At 38.8% G+C, this 14,499-nt stretch overlaps 1 protein-coding gene and 1 long non-coding RNA gene across 2 annotated transcripts in view; both read right to left on the bottom strand.

Annotated features, from left to right (window-relative positions):
* Positions 1-937: 937 nt before the first annotated feature.
* The window catches only part of babam2 (BRISC and BRCA1 A complex member 2), a 111,195-nt gene continuing 97,633 nt past the window's right edge, over positions 938-14,499 (bottom strand). The window contains exons 9-12 of the mRNA XM_040042274.1: positions 4,712-4,782; positions 4,541-4,623; positions 4,242-4,395; positions 938-1,528 (exon numbers count right to left, since the gene is read on the bottom strand). Coding sequence (XP_039898208.1) covers positions 1,465-1,528; positions 4,242-4,395; positions 4,541-4,623; positions 4,712-4,782 — 372 coding nt within the window. The 3' untranslated portion in view covers positions 938-1,464. The remainder of the gene's footprint in view (positions 1,529-4,241; positions 4,396-4,540; positions 4,624-4,711; positions 4,783-14,499) is intronic.
* On the bottom strand, positions 11,899-14,496 carry LOC120740140. Its single transcript, XR_005697323.1, has 2 exons — positions 13,280-14,496; positions 11,899-12,775 (listed from the first exon to the last, which is right to left on the bottom strand). It is a non-coding gene; the product is annotated as an uncharacterized LOC120740140 (long non-coding RNA).

The raw sequence follows: 14,499 nt of genomic DNA, 5'->3' as shown, positions 1-14,499 counted from the left end.
AAATCTAAATGAATTTCCCACGTGACCCCCTCAGAATCAACTTTAGTATATTTAATGAAGCTACGTAAAATTACGCTGGGAAAATCTAGTGACCCTCAAAGGGTGGGTTGAAATTCTGTCACTTTTTAATACACACCTTTTATTCGAGCATTTTTGAGCCCACATAACTTCTTAAATCGATATGAAAACGCACAAATCCATTTTAGACCCACTGACAAAAGACACATTTAATGTCTGTGATATAGAGTAATAGAAACAAATGTCAGTTAACCTCTGAAAGTTCACTCGAAATGCACTTTAGTCAGGTGGATCATCAGAAATCAGAACATGCAGGCTACCGGTTTCTGTTACTGTGTGTCACAGATAATAAACTGGAGCAGTTTTAGTGTTAAAACTATCTATCCCATGTTAACAATGCCAAAAGTTGGTTATAGAAAAAAAAATCAAACCAAACAAAAATCAGATTTTGCTTTAGACGTTGAGCTGCTGTAAAATGGATATGGTTGCAGTTTTTGTGTGTTTTACAGCTCATGTGAACATCTCTTCCACTTAAGACATAATCATACAGTATCTATGTATATATATATATATATATATATATATATATATATATATTTATATATGCTTTACCCCATGCTTTTGTACACTGAGGGTCTTTAGCTCATAACAATAGTATAGTCTTCTATAATAGTATTCATAGTATGAAGGTAAAAAATATGAAACAGACAAAAGTTACTGCATAAAAAGGAGCTGGGGTCAGATGAGATGAACATGGAATGACCCTGACACACAATACTGCTGTAATCACGCCGTCTTAATGTCTACAGTGCTCTTAAAGTCTATTTTTCAGTTCTTACGCTTTTGAATAAATAAAGTAAAAGGACAATTTCAAAGACGGGTGCTAATACTTTTCAAATGATAAAGCAATTACACACTGTCAGGAGGAACTTGTTTTATACTGCCAACATGTCAGACAAAGACTTTGTCACAGAAATCAAAAAGCATTTAAACAGTTAAAAGGCAAGTCACAGATCATTTAAACATCAATATTGGGGCCAAATTAGACAAACACGTGGCAAACGATCAGAAGACAAAGATACTCGTGTATACACATGTTCACATCTGGTGTCAGTGGCACAATGCAACAAATAATGTTTATTTAAATGGGTGGAACAGGTTTGTACAAGTACGGTACAGCTTGTCAGATTATTTCCAGTCAGTTTGGCATTTGCTTTCAAAATAAAGGCCTTTAATTGGATTGAATCATCAGCACAGCCAGTTTTTGGCCAACTAAACAGGAGATCGGCTACAATAAAAAGCGAAGGTACTGACTGAGAAGAATATTGTCATTATCACTCTGCTGCTGCAGCAAGTCTGTGCATACTACAGGTACACAGTCACACACGCACGCGCACACACACTCCCACAGGCGACTCTCCAGGCATGTCATCAAGCCAGTCAGTGCTAGAGCTTCCCATTGGCAAAGGCTCCCTCCTGGAACTGAGGGATGAAGCTCTTGAAGTACGCCCTGGGAGACAGAGACATAAGAAATTGTGACAATAATTATGTTTCAACTGCTTCAAAGCATCTGACAAATTCACTGGGTCAGTCCCAGCGTGCAGCAAAGTGCACATAAAAAGGAGAATGTTTTTATTGCCTGCAAACACAATTCAACATGAGAAACGACACTGTGCACCTCAAACTCTAAAGGGAAACACAGGAGCAGTTTAAGGAACAGATCTTCTCCTGAATGACTTTCTAAAAGGAAGTCTCTCGACTATCAGCTTGTTCATGTCACTGTGGATTTAAGTTTTAGCTTAATAAGACCAATTCCTTATTTAACGTAAAGGGCACAGAGACATAACTTTTATTTCATTGGTCACTGGCCAATCAATTTGGAAACCCATCGTCAACCTGACTCTGACGACAAAGGTCAATTTTTCAGAGCTTCCATAGTAGCCAGTGGATATGTAAGCCTCTCGTTGAACTACAGCCTTATCTGTTTCCATTAATATTTCTTTTACAGTTTATTTTACAGGAGGAATTGTACCTGCACACAACCATATCCTGCCCAAACATGACCAGAAGGCTTCTATTGCCAAAAATATTGTTCCTTGCCAACAGATTCCACATATTCATATGCAGAGATCAGTTTACAGGGGCATAAAAATTGTGGAATCAGCAGTCAAATCTGATTAAAATCGCTTCACATGTTTGCACACCATCCTCTGACCTCCTCTGCTGCAACACAATTATTATCACTCACCTTGATTATTGATTTCAGAAAGTGGGCAAAGTCTTGAGGCGGCAAACTGGTTAAATGTAAGTACGTGGTGAGTAAAGACAGTGTTCTGCGATTTCATAGCACACCGCTGTGCAGCACAGTTGAGATCGCGTCATCTGAATGTCACATCCTAGCAGATGCAATCATGGTGCACAACCTGTTGAAACAACAGCGAGCGTGCTCCTGCTCCTGATCCAACTAGCTGCCTTCAGGCTTAAAAACTGTGAACTCTTCAACTGAAAACTGCTCAGTTGTAGCCTTGAGATGGAGCTTTCGAAAGAACTTCACATTAATTTGAAACTGAAGCTGATGGTTGTTGTCTGCACCAGTTTAACGTCTGTGGTGAAATCGCATCTCTGAGGGGCACTTTCAGAGAGCAGTGTAAAAATAGCAGCCACATCAGAAGCTGTCTGGACATGCCCAAGAAGATAATCTTGAACAGGAGATCGGCCTAACTTAAATCAGTCAAGGTTTTTGATTCCCATGTGCCTATTCCAGGAAACTTTTTTTGTACGTTTGCCAGTTAACCCGCCGAATAGCTTTTTGTCGATGGGGGCGGGACAACAGTCAAGTCTCACACAGATTTTTATTCAGGATTCTTTGAATGCCACGTCTCTCCATGCAGCAGTATTGCTAAAAGGAGATGTAACAGTTCAGCTGTTCAAACAATTTCTGTTTGAAAATGATAACTGGGTTTACGCAGGAGAGTCTGTCTGCTGTATCACTGCAGAGGAGGAGTACACAGAGGCCTTTCCATTAACATGGATCTGAATAACACCCATAACCACTGAAACTATGCACAAAGTGGCATTTAAAACTGCTTAGAGGATGAACTGCAACTGTAATGTCACCAACAAAAAACTACACTAAGACTAAATCAATAGTTTAGCTTCCTAAATCAAAACAAACACCTGCATTTTCGATATACCTGAAGATGTGTGTCTGGAATGTTTACTTAACTCTGTCGGTGACTCTTGAGGAAGGTCAAGCAGTCTGTCACAATGACACCATCATTCAACCGAGTATCCAAAGACAAAAAGCCCACAAATATGAGACTCAGTGTCACGTCGAGTAGTTTTCCTTTAAAGAACCTTTGCTCAGCCAAGAGATTATGCGTTGCCTTCTGTTTTCAATATTTACAGTAGTTATTAACCTTTACCATACAAAGAGCAAACACTGCATTTACTCAAACAAGGTCAGGCTAGTTTATGTGTACTGAGGGTTGGGTCAAATCTGTATATCAATAGATGGTCTATATGCTGCACAGTCCATATGACAATGCGTCATAGTACCATAGTTAAAGCTTTAACAACACTTTTGATAAATGAATGAAACAAGCTTACAGGGACTTTGAAGATAATGAAATGTAGATAATGACAGGAATGAAAAAGGCTGGATTTCATTACAAGGTAGAATAATAGGATTAAAGGGTCACAGTAAGAAAAAAAAACATCTTGGAAGGGTTTAAAATCCAGATTCAGGTTCAGATATTCTCTGAGATTAGTTTATATGACATGATAAGTCATACATTTCTGGGAACATTTTGAAACACTTTGAAATGAGAAAAGAAATACTTTATTTACTTACTTAATACATAAATTAATAATTAATTTTCAAGTCAGGGGGCAATGTACCATGTTTAACTTCACAGTGTCAGAATATCCAATTGTGTCTTTTCTTCCTTTTAAATGAACTGACTTAATTTCCCAGAATATTGCATTTTTTAGCTATTTGATATCTGAGAATATCTGAGAAATTGTGTGTTTTTTTTTTCTTTTTAAGAGTATTACACTCCCTTCCAAAAGTAATTTTTATATAACTTTTTCTGTCTGTAAAGGGTCTAATATATTATTGTACGTCCACTGAGTTTCACCCCAACAGTGTATGAAATGTTCAACATATTCGCATAACATATAATTACAATAATGTGCATTTTTACGAGGCAGGTGCTACATACTTTGCCCTCTTTGCCATCTCGTTGCCATCCCAGCGTGGGCTGTAAGGATATGACTTCTGCACCTGAGAGTAGAGCTGACCGCTGTTAGTGAAGTGGTACACAGACTGGAAGGTGAGGGTGGGCTGGTCTCTGGGGAAGTACAGCGGGAGGTCCACTACAAAGTGCAGACACAGAAAAGAATGAATACCTGACGCTCCTCTTCTCTCTTTATTATTATGATGCCTTTACCTTGCAGTATACATCGCCCCGAGACAGCTGTTATTGTGAACTGGTGCTATATATAAAAAAAATTTAATTACCGTGCACTAAGAAGCAGAAATCTTTCCACATGAGTAGAAGGGTGAGTTTTGTGAATCCCTCAGCATCATACTCCACCACCCCCCTGTAACACATACACACCGATTACATTCATGTCTCCAGTAACAAATTGATGAGCGCCAGACACGTGCTGTGATCGCTTCATGACTCACGTTCCAAAGTGGCTGAGAAAAGCAGCGATGTACTCTCGCCTCTTGTGATAGCCTTGGATGACATACTGCACCTAGACAGGCCAAAGTGAAGGTTTTAGTACAGGGAAATACAGAAACAGCAAACCGTGTTTGAACATGAGCAGCAACTTATGAAGAGAAATGTTCAGAAGGGATTCAGTGGGCTCAATCAAAGCAGATAACCCTTATCTGACTCATCCTCTGCACAAAGAAAGAAAAAGAGCCTTTTCAAGATATTTTTTTCCAGCTTCACTTATGACCAGGGATGGCTGGGAAAGACAATCACATAAAGGGAAAGTCATATATACGTTACTGACATGCTTTAATTTAATTAAAGATGCATAATCACACAATTGCGTCCATATAAGGCTTCAACCAGTCAACAAGTCAAAAAAACCTTCTACGCCAGCATCATTGGGGCAAAAAAAATGATGCATTTTCACTTTAGACTCCATCTCAATGATGTTTTTTAGCAGAGATTAAATGTGCTTTTCCACTCTGAAAAATTTGTGCAGCTATTTCCTCTACTTAAGCTGTTAGAGGGCCCTGGAAAAAATAAGGTGACCCAAAAAGTGCAGAATTCCAGACGCCTTTATGTATTTTGGGCCTGTGTGCTTACAAGCAGGAAAATTATTATTTAAGTTTAATGAACTGTCAATTTACCAAATGATTTTACATTATAGGTTTTCTTTAGGCAGTTTTGGGGTCATTCTTCCTTAGTTAACAGCAGTTCATGACGACATCAATCAAAATCTGTAATCATTTAAATTAGGTTGCAAAACTCCGATCTGGGACCTCCCCACCTTTTTACACGTATACGTGGAAAGCTGGAGGTGGAGAGAGGAACAAGACCCCAGTATAGAACAAAATAGTCAAGAGGAAAAAAAGATGTGACGCTAATTAAGTGAAAAGGAGGAGCTGGGGTGGATGTGGGCTACAAAGCGGTTTGTAGTACTCAGCACTTGTAAGATGTCTAAGAAGGAACTTAAATTGTGTGTCCTTTGTGATATTTCTCAATAGCGTAGTAGAATGGTACTGTCTTAAAAATGAAACCCTGATAATTCTCTGTTAACTCTGTTACACAGACAGTTGGAGACACAATGGCCAAGTAGTCATTCCAGTTATACTCTTTAAAGTCTACTTGAATTCTGCAGCAGGTAGTTACACAGCTAGTGCATTGTTATGTAAAGTGTTGGCGGATGGATCTGCAAATTCACAAAAAATTGTCAGGCACACGGACGTCTGCACAGACTGCTTGTGTTCGCAGGCTGAAATCTAGGGAATTTAGATCACTCGGACCCAAGCTGACCCACTGACAATGGAAAATATAATCAAGGCCTGTGTTGATATGGGCTGTCATTGAGATCAGCCGATCTATCGGGAGTGTTGTTGAGCTCGACTTCATGGTCTGCCTGAATGACCTCTGGGAATGCACCAGGCATGACTGCGCCACATCCTGTCTGCAGTGGGCCCACTCAAGACAATGAGTACAATTAACCAAACGTGCCGTTCCACATTTCAGAAGTATCCCAGAAGCATCTTTGTGCTTGGTGTCACTTGACATGGCATCTGGTTTATTTTTGATAGGGGCTGAAGTTGCACAAGGCAAGTGAAGACAACAGGAAGCCAGACATTTGAGCAGCATGACCAGAATCTGGTCCTTTTTTGAAATAAAAGATCCTGTTCAGGATAAATTCTGCTCCGGAAACACTCGTATTGTAATTTGAAGCTCTAATCGCTACGCCCAGCCGTAGCAGGATGTTCAAACCTTTCAGGCCGAAGCCTGAAAAAGCTTCAGAGCAGTAAGCGTTAAAGGTTGGGAAAGAGAAAGAGAAAGTTGCTGCCATCAGTAGAAGATCAAAGTGAGATTTCTTTACTTCCTTCTAATCAGAGTTCTTAATCAGAGTGAATAACAGCCTAAACAACCAGTCAGCAGACTAGAAAATGAAGCCCCACAAATCTACATCCGTTTTAGTCACAGTAGCACTAGATGGCCTCTCAATTTTAGCCATCTGGGTAGCTCTGGAGAGCTTAGTGTGCCATGATGGGTGACCTTCTCAAAATAGCAGCGGCAGGTCGAGTTTTATTAACAGATACAGTCTGGTCCTGGCACCAAAACTGCGGTGTGGAAATGGCTCAAAAAATTCTCACATGCCCATATTTACACTGTAAGAGATTTTGTTGTAGTAATCACTCATCCTTTCCATACTGGGTGTGAAGAAATCCCTTCCCAAAGTGGGACAAAATCTACAGACCTCAATCTGTTAAAAATGCAACTGCTTAAGGCAGTTTAGACAACTATAAAATAACTTTTAAATCAATCTCCTAATCTGCTCAGTTTGCTTTCTGTTCAGTATGGACAGGAATAATGATTAAAGGGATCATGGGTGTGTGACTACTGTTTTGAGATGATGCAAAAATGCATTTTAGGTGCTCTTTGGGATCCCAAAAGCAAAAATCATCCAGATTCTTTGATCTCTATGTGGCTGCTCTGCCAGGTGTTATTAGAAGTCAGGTAGGTCAAAACATGGGATATAATAATAATAATAATAATAATAATAATAATAATAATAATAATAATAAACTTTATTTATAAAGCCCACTAAAAAACCAAGGGTATACCAAGGTGCTTGACAAAAAATAAAATAAGATACACCAACAAAAAATAAGCTACACCACCCTCTAACTGGAGTTTTTCTTAAAAAATAAACCAAAAAAGGTACAGTAATGCTTCAAGTCTGGATCTAAACAAATACAAAAAACTACTGTCAGCGATGTCTGGAGGGTTGGTGAAGCTGGACTTCAACAACTATGACCTAAGGCCTATGGTCAGGCCAATATAAAAACAAATGTTCCTAATAAAGAAATAAGAGGATAGCCATTAACATTTGGGTATATGGTTTGGATTCCCTGCTTCAAAAAAAGTCCTGATCTTGAGCTTGATGACCTCACTGATATCTTAGTTGGCCTAATAGTGTTTTGTGAAGCATTATTTGTTGAGTCTATAGCTGGAGATGCATAGAATGACCAATAGATTTTGGGGCTCATGTTTATTAAGATGCACAGAAACCAACATAAGGCTGTTTCATCATCACTTGACTGGTAGATAAACATTCAACCTCAGCCATAACCTGTTTTCAACACTTATTAGCAACATTGTTTTTATTGCTCCCAGTCTTATCACTTGCATTAACTGCATTTGGCATTGGACTTTTCAGAGCAGCCAGAACATAAACAATGCCGTGGCAGAGAGAGACCAACATTAAGAAAAGCGAACGTGTTATTTGCTCTGAGCAAAAAAGTAATATTCACGCAGTCTTTGTACAAGAGTATTGAAATGTCACAGAAGTCTTCAGCTTACCACTTGAGAACTAAATAAGCCGTTGTTAACAGCTCTCTGCCATAGAGAGTTTGACATAGTCTGTCAAACGTAACAAGAAAAAACCCTCAACAATTTCCTCATTCTAGTCTCCATTTTTATATAATGCCTCTAAGTGACGTTCTTTTCCTGACTAAACAGCCTTTTCTGTTTTTCATATAAAATACTGCAGTGTTCACTTTAAGGCTAATTGTGTGACATATTTCAGACTCTGTGCTGTGAAACAGTGCTTCTAGATAGTGAATGCTGTTATTTCTTCTGTGTTAATACTGCATTGCTGAAAAAACGCTTTCAATATTTGTTTTAAATCCATTTCTTAGAACGTCACCTTAATCTCTCAGAAAAGCCCAAACATATTCTGTGAATCGTTTTCAGTTTTGGTTGACTGCTTTTAGTCAATAGAGGGATTGGCAATTTGTTTACTGAACATAAATGGACTCACTTGTACACCACAGGAGTGTTTTAGTTTACCACATTCTCAAGCCAGTGATCTCAGAACACACAAACATTGTATGCACAAAATGCTGCAACTGACTGACGTTCACTGAGGGAGTGGTACTGGCATGCTGGATTCTGGCATGTGTGCCCGAGCTGTTGCTGCAGCCTTGCCCACGACAGCACCATCTCTTATCTGCTTCCACTTGGTGGAAACCTGATTGCACAGAGGTACTGAGACGAGATGCTCCAACTGTACTTGCGGCATCACTCCGCCTAGCAGCTGTTTCAGCTTGACAATGCCCACCCCCGCACTGCCAAAGTAGTGCTGGCCTTTCTGGAATCAGGACCAAATCCAGACACTTCCTTGGCTAGCATTTAGTCTCAAAATGTCTTCTACTGAACATGCCTGGGACATGTTAGGTCGATGTATTCATCAGAGGCAGCCACAATTAATGACCGTGGCACAGCTGCAGGCTGCACTCATCCAGGAATGGAGAGCAATTACTGTGGAGTTCATGCCTAAACAGGTGACAGGTGCTTCCAACATGGCCAGAGGAGGTCATACCTCATATTAAACATCTTGTCTGCACATTTATTGTAGTGTAGGTCGATAAATTTTGTTTAAACTTAAGTTTCTGTTTTTTTTAGCTAGTATATTTTTGAAGGGTGAACCAAAACAATTATTATTACGCGAGGTTGTATCGGTGTCAGTAAAATCTGACGATTAAAAAAAGTCAACCAATTACTCGTCTCAACCCTAAGCAGTCAAAAGCCTGTAGTAAAAGTGCATGGTTCCTTTGAGGACAGGATGTATCATGATTAAGCTGGAGATGGTGTTATCTACTGCTACTGAATATTTGTGATTACTCATCAACGTTGTATGAATGACAACGTTTTGTGAAAGTAGTAATCTTTCAAACACACAGTGGTATGTGTGTGATCTCTGCAAGAACTCATAAAGACAGGCACACATTGTGACTCAGCCTCCTGTTCGATTATGTTTACATGAAACGGTGGAGGCGGCAATTTAGCTTTCTCAAAAGCTGCAAGGCCACATACTCAATAAGCTGTTTATGTAGTTACACTGTGTGTGTGTGTGTGTGTGTGTGTGTTTTAAGGGAAGTGTGGATCACTGCACTTTCACACCCATACTGAGAAAGGATTTCCTGCCCCCACTCAATGTATGACTCGCAGCCAAGTCGTTCCATTGGCTGCCTGGAGGTTTGAGTGATGCAAGAAAGGTGATCTTGTTTTGCAGGTATTCAAACCTGCCCGCACCCATGACACCCGCACATCCATTTATTGTGTTTGTGCATGTGTCTGTGGGGAGAGTGATGCAATAACGCCGGAAGTGCTTATTGCAGCGTTATTAAGAAATCACTTCTCTGCCTGTCACACATTCACACCACCCCCAGCTTTCTTAAAGTGTGACTGATCTGATATTTGACTGCAAATTGATTTTGAACATCAATGGCTTTTGATTCCCCAAGTTCCACAAGTAGATCTAAATATACACACACAAATACTTATTTACAAACCGCTGTTATTACAGCTAACATAAAACTAGATGTGAAAGCCTGTAAACTACAAAAGAAATGCCAATTGGGTGGGTCAAATTTTCCAACATAGCCAGCCTGATAAGGCTCATTTTTAATCTTTGTTTTTACACTGTGATTCGGGTTTTTGTGGTTGTATTGCATTACATTAGGCTACTGTTCTGAACTTCTTAGGTCTTACCATCTGACAAATATCACCCATGGCCCAATAATAGAAATGAAAACTGAAACAGTTAAAACTAGACTAAATGTAATATTTTTATACAAATTAAAATGGGCTAAACCACAATAGGAAACTACATGAAACAGGAGAAAAACCCACTACCAACCAACCTACAGCAAAATAGCTTAAAGATGAATAAATACACAGTTTGATAAAACAATATATAAAAATCTAACAAAAATTTAATGAGCGCAAAAATGAAACAAAGTATCCAAAACAGGTTTGGCAAACTGGAAATTGGGAAACCTTTTGTCCTGGGATTCACATGGATGTTACTTTGACTAGATTACCCTCCTACATATTGCTGTAGTGCTACCCCCCACGGCAGTGGTCTCTCTCAGCAAGACTCTCCTCATTGTAAAAACTGCTAGAGAAGTCCATGAGAAACATGACAAGTGTTCAACCAGCCTTAAACTATCCACTGAGCATCCACAATTACCACTCCCAAACCATGGCGGCCTACCGCATAACCCCGCAGGCCAACTACAACAATAAAAGGTTCACATAAAAAATGATCACTTGAAGCCAATACACTCATATACATTAATTTCCACTTAGGAATAATTAAGATCTGATTATTATGTGTCAGTGACAGAAATAAGTGTGCACAGTTTATAAAAACGTGTCCACATATTAGAAATATCGTGACTCACTCTTGAATTTGCCGTCTACTCAAGCTGCTGGGAAATGTACTCGCACAGCTCATTTCTTTCTTCTTCGTATAAAGTGAAGAAGTCACTGTGTAGATTAATCAGCCTGATGATTCATGCGATGGGCACTCTCTGGGCTAGTGCTACCGCCACTGTTTCAGTGTTAATACAGTTTTATTGGGACTGAAGCACTGATGTTTACGTTCACATTCATCCTGTGCCTGAAAGTTACGCTTCGCCAATGTCTAAAATGTAAAAGTTTGTATATGAAACCTTTTCAAGTATCACTTACACGTTTTAGGACTATCAATCAATAAATGTGATAAAAAAAATGGAATTTATTTATTTATTTTTTTGTTACTTTTTTTTTTGATACAGTCATAGTTGACTGAAAGAAATATTGACAGTTGCCAATATTTCCAGAGGGGGACATTCTAGACAATTCACCCGTTTCATTGTGGAATGCTCAGGAATCAGTAAAAAACCCCAAGAGCTACATATATTACTCATAGAATACATAAGCAAATGTCCACAAACCTAAACCAACTAAAGTGAAATTGTAAAGAACACCAAAATTGAACCTCAACACTATGAGAAACTGATAAAGTCATTAAGGAAACCGTTACCTCAAGTTTTTACTTCTAAAGTTAGTCATACAACCTACTGAACCATGGGGTGTACTTAGTTTTCCCACGCAATGCTTCTTTAGCTTATGTTACATAAACAATGATATAGTGTAAAATATCAATATGCTGCTGTTCATCTGAGGTTGTATTTAAATTATTTTAAGACTCGAGATTCTTTCTATTATGTCCTGATATGTAAAACCTTAGAAATGACAGAAGGTGTATTTTTCTTTCATTTTTAATTCAAGAACATTGAAGATGACGAAGCACAGGGTGTAGTATGGTGTGGAGGCTGACAGTATATAGCAGCCATTAATGTGTGTTGTAATCATGACCCTGTTAACATATATGTTGAAACAGAATGCAATAGATGTGAACAGGCCCTTTTGAAGAAACACAAGTGCTCTCACAAGAGACGAACAATGATCTTTAACACGTAAAGAGACACCTGAAAAATGGGGAGTGGAGCTGAAGCAGACACTCAAAACATTTTATTACACTCTTTCCATAATTAGATACTCTGTGTCATTCTCTCAATCTAATTATCACCATCGTGTCAAAAAATACGAACAGCAACTAAAGATTATCTTATTGAAATTGATTGAGTTAATCACATGTATACATTTCACAGAGCCTATTAGGCTCAGAAGTGGATTTTCATGAGCAATATTTTGAGCGGTGCAGACACCAGGTGCTGGCATCAACCAGCGGAATCAGCTGTCACACTCACAGCTGAGGTATGTGACAGTATAGCTCTGTCAATACAATCCTCACATCTGGAATAAGTGGGAGTAAATAAGTGATGTGTTAAAAACATAAAATGACTGCACAGCTTGCCCTTGAAAAGACTGTGAGAAGCTGAGATGTTAGAACAATGTATTTTTTTCCCTTTACCATGATTGTTGGCTTCAGTTAAAAAAAGTGAAAAACATTTACAGACAATATATATAAATTGTGCTTTGTGTCTCTGCTATCAACTTCAGCCCATTTTGAATAAGACACAGCTCTGTTTTCTAGTCACAAAGTGGTTGTTGGAAAAACAATGCTCGTATTGACTCATGTGTTTTGGAATTGGGTTCTTTTTTCACCTATAACATTTTCTTATCTCTCATGCCTCTTTCCTCCACTGCTCCCATGTTTTATGGCATTCCCCAGGGATCTATTCTGGGTCCCCCTTTATTTTTAATCATTTCATTTATCTAAAATTATTCACCTGATCCCTTCAGAATCAAGTGATTTTTAATGAAGCCATATAACATTTTATGTTAGTTTTATTCGATGTTTGAAGAAAATAACACTTACACACTGCACAGCAAAATCTCCAGTGTTAAATTAACACTGGAGAGTGTCTATATGGGTCCACACCTCTGTGTTAAATACAACACTGTTGAGTGTTAAATTAACACTTTTGACAGTGTTATATGTTTAAAAGTAACCTAGTCAGTTTTGAAGATTAACAATGGCTAACACTGAGCAGTGCTGATTTTCTAACACTGGAATATTTCTAACATTTTGAGTTATTTTCCAGTGTTAGAAAATCAGCACTGCTCAGTGTTAGCCATTGTTAATCTTCAAAACTGACTAGGTTACTTTTAAACATATAACACTGTCAAAAGTGTTAATTTAACACTCAACAGTGTTGTATTTAACACTCAGAGGTGTGGACCCATATAGACACTCTCCAGTGTTAATTTAACACTGGAGATTTTGCTGTGTGCACACTGAACAGATTTAAATGTGTTCAATTAATGAATAAAAAGTGATATCTGTGGAAGAGCTAACAAGATTCTTCTTTGCCGTAAAATAACAAACTAATAATAAAATATTAGACGTGAACTTATTAAAATTAGAACACAGCCTTCTTGGACAGTCTGTACAGTTAGCTGCATGGAAAGCCATATTATATGTCAGATTATTCCATTAAAATGTTCCAAAATGCGGTGCTAGAATGAACAGGGTCAAGGTGTCAGTTCAGTTACTCCAATTAACTGAAGCAGAGCTTCCATCTACAGCTACCTGTGTCTGCAGCCTATATGTTGTATAATTATAGGATTTTAACATGTGATAAATTTAAATATTCAGTTGTTATGATGGGAAAATTAACGATACACTATACTAAAAGCGCTTTAGTACCAGGCTATAAACATGTTTACTGTTGTTCTTTAGTGTATTTTAGAGGAATTGCAGTTTCACACTGGCTTTATTTTTTGGCTTCAGAAGGTCGCTGCTTGGGTAAAGTAAAGCAGCAAATGTCTTGCCCTAAGTCCTTTTAAACTTGCTTTCTAAAAAAGGGATAATTACATTATGAATAAGACTCCATTTCCAAGCAAAGGCTGTGACCTCTTTCAGGGAAGTGGGGTGGGCGGCTGTGACTTAAACAACTGAAGACATGGGGGTCATCAAAGGATGTAAACGTTCCAGATAGTATGCTGGTGAGATTCCAGGTGAACAGGAAGAGATAGAGGGTATGCCTGTGTGCATTATTTGTGCGCTTGTCTGAGAGGCTGTGGGGGGATGGGCATTTGCCTTGAGGGAAGTGGCATTACATCGCGTCCACGCTGCATATCTACTTGTCAACCTGCGGAGGCCAAGGAGCCCTCAGACAGCCTATGGAGGTTGGCCAGTACGCCCACGCTGGCAGATGCCAGACACACGTGCATGAACACACACACATGCACACGCATGTACACACAGCTTGACATCAGTGGATGAATGCTTTGCTGCACTAAGCCTTACAAATATGCAATAAATGAGTCATATACCTGTCACACACCTACGCACAGAGTATAGAATTTTGATCTTAAAATACAAAGACATTAAGGGTTACAAATAATGTAAAACAATACATAAGCACAAAGAACATCTAGCAGCACTAATGGGGTGTGTGGTGAACACTTT

Source organism: Simochromis diagramma, unplaced genomic scaffold (genome assembly GCF_900408965.1).
Source record: "Simochromis diagramma unplaced genomic scaffold, fSimDia1.1 OVJJ01000304.1, whole genome shotgun sequence".
Lineage (NCBI taxonomy): Eukaryota > Metazoa > Chordata > Actinopteri > Cichliformes > Cichlidae > Simochromis > Simochromis diagramma.
This window is presented reverse-complemented; position numbering and strand designations above follow the sequence as displayed.